The sequence below is a fragment of the Ahaetulla prasina genome, chromosome 2 (genome assembly GCF_028640845.1).
Source record: "Ahaetulla prasina isolate Xishuangbanna chromosome 2, ASM2864084v1, whole genome shotgun sequence".
Lineage (NCBI taxonomy): Eukaryota > Metazoa > Chordata > Lepidosauria > Squamata > Colubridae > Ahaetulla > Ahaetulla prasina.
The window spans coordinates 215,507,541-215,513,766 of NC_080540.1; the positions used below are offsets into that span (position 1 = coordinate 215,507,541).

Sequence of the window (6,226 nt, forward strand, 5' to 3'; positions counted from 1 at the left end):
GTACATTGTAGCAGATAATTTTATGAGCTATGCTCAGGTCATACCAAAGGCGGCGTAGTTCTAAATTTTCTAAAGCTGGGAATCCTCCTTCCCCCTTTTGCACTTTTATTGTTTTTCGTTCAAATAAATATTCATGTTATTTTACTTGGCTCTATCTTTATTTTTTACATTGACCAGTAGCTGCCTCATTTCCCACCCTCGGCTTATACTCGAGTCAATAGTTTTTCCCAGTTTTTGTGGTAAAATTAGGTGCCTCGGCTTATATTCGGATCGGCTTATACTCGAGTATATACGGTAATAGCAATAGCACTTAGATTTATATTCCGCTTCACAGTGCTTTACAGCCCCCTCTAAGCAGTTTACAGAGTCAGCATATGGCCCCCGACAATCTGGGTCCTCATTTTACCCACCTCGGTAGGATGGAAGGCTGGGTCAACCTTGAGCCAGTCAGGATCGAATTCCAGGCTTTGGGCAATCAGTTAGCCCTGCAGTACTGCATTCTAACCACTGTACCACCACATAGTAATGCCAACCATTTAATTCTAAGAATTAATCTACCTGTCCCAATAAAGTCTGATTAGATAGACATATCTGGGATTTTCATTCTGATTATTGAGATTGGGATTGTTAATGCCCGAATGTGCTTTTTCAAAAGGCAAATTGACTTTTTTTGTTTTTTCTTGAAGACATTTCACTTCTCATCCAAGAAGCTTCTTCACTTCTGACTGAATGGTAGAGTATAGAAGGATTTATACTTCTTGCAGTCATCTGGTTGTTAGCAGTCTCCAAGTGGCCTCAGAATGGGTTGAAACTATCCAAATGGCCTCAACCCAGAGGGAGGGTTAATGACTAGATGACTGCAAGGAATATAAATCCTTCTATTCTCCACCATTAAAGCAGAACTGAAGAAGCTTCTTGTATGAGAAGCAAAATATCTTTAAGAGAAAAAAGAAAGACCAGTTGCCTTTTGAAAAGCACCTTGGGGACAACCATGATCTGGATGACATAGAATCTCCATACATGGCCATTCACATCAGAATCCATTCACATGCACTTTTTTTCCTTTTCTTTTTCTTACCTCTATGTCTCATCTTCTATATTTTTCTTTAAAGGTTCCTCCCTCCATCTTACAAAATATGTCTGTATGCTGCTTGTGGGAATATTTTTGAAGTGCTTAGATATGTGCTGGTATCCAATATGAAATTACTTCAGTGTGTGGTACTAAAGTTAAGTCTGTGTTTTCTGCATCATTCACTCAAAATGCCTTGAAGAGTTGCTTCGCTGGACTGATGCAGAGCAAAGCCCATTTCTGCTACTACCTCAGTTAGGATTTCCCATATTTTCTTACAATTTAATCTGCAAATAAGGTCAGGAATAAATTGGTTAAAGAATGGTGAAGGAATTAAATTTTAAGGTATTGTTGCTTTAATGATTATCAATAACTTTACAATCATTGTTATTTACATAGCAATTATGTTACTTTGTAGAAAAATAAAATTAATTTTCAGATTTCTAGATCAGAGTCCAGATTGTCAAAGCAATTTTTCCATCATTCTAGAGAATTAGCAACATGGTGCCCTGGTGTACCCCATACAGATCTACATTCCCCAAGGTACAATAAAGTCCTGCTACTTCCTTGATAAGAAATAGCAGCCTCTAATTTGGGGAAGTAGGTCAATGGAGGTACATTGAATCTGACATGATTATTTTGCCAGTTCTTTTAAGTATTATCAATTAAGTATTGCAATTCATTATTAGTTCTTTGACCAAGTTGAACAGATGGCCACAGCCAGTCAAAGGGGTTGCATTGAGAAAAGATAAGCCAGCTTGGATCCTTGTGTGGAAAGTCATCAGGAAACTTCTGTGCCGGAAAAAATTCAGGAAAAAATAATTTAAAAGTGATTAAGACAAAAAGGTAGAAAGCTTATAACATTTATAGCAAGGTTATAAAAGTGTTTATACACTTCATAAAACTGTTTAAACCTGCTGAAGTTCATTGTAAGTAAAAATAAAAGGTTTCCTACAATGCTTAATTATGTCAGAAAGGGTGAAAATAACTTCTAAAAGTGTTTAAATAACTTTGTTTTAACAAATTCACAGCAAAAACTATGATGTTTAACCATAATAGCTATGAATAGAATCATGAGACCTTGAAAGTATCTTCATTAGTAGCTTCAAAATGACATTTGGCTTTCTGTAGATGGTACTGTTAATGCTGAACTAATTGGGGCTTTGACCTGATCCAACAAAACATATTCTTTCTTTGTCTCTGTATTTTACTGCTTGCGAAACCTGTTATTGTACTGTTTTGTGGTATTAAATTGCTCTGTTAATAGTACTAAACGCTAGCAATAGCACTTAGATTTATATACCGCTTCACAGTGCCTTACAGCCCTCTCTAAGCAGTTTACAGAGTCAGCATATTGCCCCCAACAATCTGGGTCCTCATTTTACCCACCTCAGAAGGATGGAAGACTGAGTCAGTCTTGAGCCTGGTGAGATTTGAACTGCCGAATTACAGTCAGCCAGCAGTCAGCAGAACTAGCCTGTAGTAATTGCACTCTAACCACTGCGCCACCGCTAATAGATAGCTTCAAAGTATAAATGACTCTACATTCGTAGTACCTGATGACTTAATATCATATAAATATATTTTTTCTTTTAATATCAAAGCATAGTAATGTCAGTAATGTAATTACATAGTAATGTAATGTATTGTACATATCCTGTTCAACTTTCTTAAAATCTGCACTCTAGATCAATGTTTTTTCAACCTTGGCAACTTTTAAGATATGTGAATTTCAACTGCTGACCGGGGAATTCCAGGAGTTGAAATCCAAACATTTTAACCTTGCCGATGTTGAGAACATCAGTTTCTCTGGATTAAAAGATCTTCACAGCTGGTTTTGAACATCCAAGAGAATTTGGGACTTACATTTTTAGTACCTCAGTTATCTTGTTGCATTATTCTTAAACCTAATGGAAATATCAAATGCGGTACAATTTAAACAGGTTTGCCCAAACAGGTGTCCTCAATTAGTATCAGAATTCCTATGTAACAGAAAGTACTATACTGGAGAAGTTTGAATTATAAAATGGGACTCTAGTATTTTTAGAAATCACTTCTAAAAATTTCTGAGCCTTAGTGCATGCTCAGATTGGGCTAAGCTCACTCTGCAGTTGTTTACATTTGTGTATCAGTCACAAGGCAGTTTCCAACAATTAAAATACAAACTGTAAAACATTAATATATTAAAACTATAGAACAGAATCAGGAACATATGCAGTCACTGTCAGCACCACAGGAAAACTGTCACTGTAAATCTTATTAAGATGATATATCAGAGGAGAGAGGCTTTCCAACAAATTATTTGGCACTATGCTGTTTAAGGCTTTGTAAATCCATACCAATAACTGACTAGTACAAGTAACCAAGTGTAGATATAACATAGTTCTGTATTACCTAATGCTATTGGACCATCCAAAACAGTCTCATTTTACAGTAATATAGACATTATCACACCATGGATAACTAAACTAAACATTATCACACATGGATAACTTAACTAAAGATTGGGAAGTGAAAATAGATATTTGTAGGAGCAAGGTGTAAAGGCCTTATAAATATCCGGGGCAAAATGTTAGTGTACTTCATTTATTTATTTAAGAAAATTTATATGGCCTCCCAACTCACTCTCAGTGACCTCAGATGGCTTACAAGGATAAAAGACCAATAAAAAACCAATAAAAAAAGCAATAAGCCCCCTTCCGACAGGTTTGATGGCTCTGTCCCATTCTGGGATCCCCAGGCCCATTGGCAAAACCAGATCTTCAGAACCTTCCAAAAGAGTATCAAAGTGGGGGTTGATCTTATTGCCATGGGGATGATGAGCCACAGGGAGGGAGCGGCTATGGAGAAGGCCCTTCTTTTTGGTTCCGCTAGATGGACCTCCTTATTAAATGGGATTCGTAACATTCCCTGCCTCCCTGCTGTGATGGGTTGGGTCGATGTAGCTGGGAAAAGATGGTTCTTAAGATAACCTGGTCCCAAGCCATGTGGGGCTTTGAATGTGACAACTAGCACCTTGAATTGGACCCAGAAACAAATCACTAGCCAATGCAGCTCCCTCAGAAGTGATGACACATGTGCACATATAGGTCTGCACATGGGCTGCTGCATTTTGAACCAATTGAAGCTTCTGGATTTTTTTCAAGGGCAGTCCCATGTAGAGTGTGTTGTAATAGTCCAGAAGAGAGATGACTATGAGCAGAGATTGTTGGTCCAAGAAAGGATGTAACTGGTGCACAACTTGCCATTGCACAAAAGCCCTCCTGACCACAACTGCATTGCTCCTTGAGCAGAAGTTGGGGAGTCCAGGAGAACCTGCAGATTACGCACCAGGTCTTTTAGAATGAGAGATCTGGCCATCACCAACAGCTTTGTCTTCTAAGGATTCAAATTTAATGTATTGGCTCTCATCAAGCCTATTGCTACCATCAAAAATAGCTAAGCAAATAAGAATGCCGTAATTGTTAAGAAGGAAACCTAAATTGAAATCTAAACCTCACTGAATGTCTTTACATAGATATATCTAATATGTATACTACTTTACTGATAACAATTTTCGTATTTTTGTTACAGTACATAAAAGTAATTTTAAGAGTACTTTTAAACTGCACTTTAGGAATTAAATTTACTTCTAAAATAATAAACAGTAGTCAGTCCCAGAGGCTTCCCACATCAACTTTCATTTTGAAATGCAGACGCGTTCTTATGATATAAAACCTTATGACATTTTAATTAGGAAAATAGATCATGCAATTCCATACGATGGAATAAATTTTCCAAGCACTGCTGCTTTGGACTACTGCATGTTCTTGTAAATTGGAATAAAAATGCATTAAAACTCGTCTAAATTAAATCAGTCTTAAGGTAGGGAGAGGGCCGGAAAGAGAGAAACTTGTTTTTAATTTATAGATGACCTTTCTTATACTTTAAATCTGGCCAAGGGAATATTTGTGTGCAGAAGCAACTGCAAGGTGGTGAAAAGCAGCTCTTCCTTTTTTTTGTGAGCCTTCTGAATTTGTTCATTTTCTGCCGCAGGCAAAGGAGAAGATAGCGATATTCTCAGCATCAATGCAGATGCATACGACAGCGACATCGAAGGACCCTGCAATGAAGAAGATAATCCAGATGTGCCAGAACGGACGGTTGGAAGCGGAGACGGTCAGATAGATGACCTTCAGAAAGACATTGAGAAAAGCGTCAACGAAATCCTGGGGCTTGCTGAATCCTCCCCAAAGGATTCCAAGGCGGCAGCTTTAGCAGTTCCTCCAACAGATGATGTTCAGCCATCAGCACAGCAGCTGGAACTCCTGGAGCTTGAGATGCGAGCGAGGGCTATTAAGGCCCTTATGAAAGCTGGAGATGTAAAAAAATAGCCGCAGGGCTGTTTCATTTGTTAGATAGTTGGATTTGCTCTGATGAGTGTAGGGTCAGAATCTTTTCACTCTACAGTCTATTTGGACTAGTTCTGACATTCCTCATTCAAGCCCTTTGGGTATTCTAGCTCATAGCCAAAATAGTTGGCAGCGGTTTATCAGGGCCGCCAGTCTGCTTATATGACTTATGTAAATGGATTGGTTTGATGCTGGTTTTTTTTTTTCCCCAGCTGTCCTTTTTCCCCAGTCTGGGTTAGATTATTTCCCAAAGTGAATTGGAAACCAGAGTCAGAGGCAGTATGGATGCAGCTAAGCCCTGTGGCTCTACAGACCAGAATAATCCCAGGGTTAGCTCTAGTTTTGAGGAGTTGAAGCTTTGGTTGCTTTTAGGTAGCAGCTATAACTGCAGGAAAGTAAAACGTAGAAGCACCGCACATTTAAGAGAATACAGACCACAAGAATATCTTGCATCATCATCATTTATAATGCTTTGTGATTGCTTTGGTGCCAGCAACAAATGTTCATAATTCTATGGTTTGAAATTAAATTTAATTCATGTCTCTCTTAATGGTGACTTTGGATATCTGTGTTATCTTAAATTCTATACAGGCAGTCCTTGATTAATGATGGTGACTGTTCGAAATTACAATGGTGCTGAATGAGGGGGACTTATGACCAGTCCATGAAGTTGCAGTCATTGCAGCATCCCTGTGAACATGTGATCATGATGCAGGTGCTCAAGCACCTGGGAGAACTGCAGTCACATGATTGCCATTTGCAACCT

General features: G+C 38.3%; 1 protein-coding gene across 2 annotated transcripts in view; it reads left to right on the forward strand.

The window, feature by feature from the left end:
• CAAP1 (caspase activity and apoptosis inhibitor 1) overlaps positions 1 to 6,010 on the forward strand; it is a 31,418-nt gene extending 25,408 nt beyond the window's left edge. For both annotated transcript variants that reach the window (XM_058170844.1, XM_058170845.1), the window contains exon 6: positions 5,105 to 6,010. In XM_058170844.1, the coding sequence (XP_058026827.1) occupies positions 5,105 to 5,442 (338 nt within the window). In that variant the 3' untranslated portion in view covers positions 5,443 to 6,010. The remainder of the gene's footprint in view (positions 1 to 5,104) is intronic.
• The last annotated feature ends 216 nt before the right edge of the window (positions 6,011 to 6,226 follow it).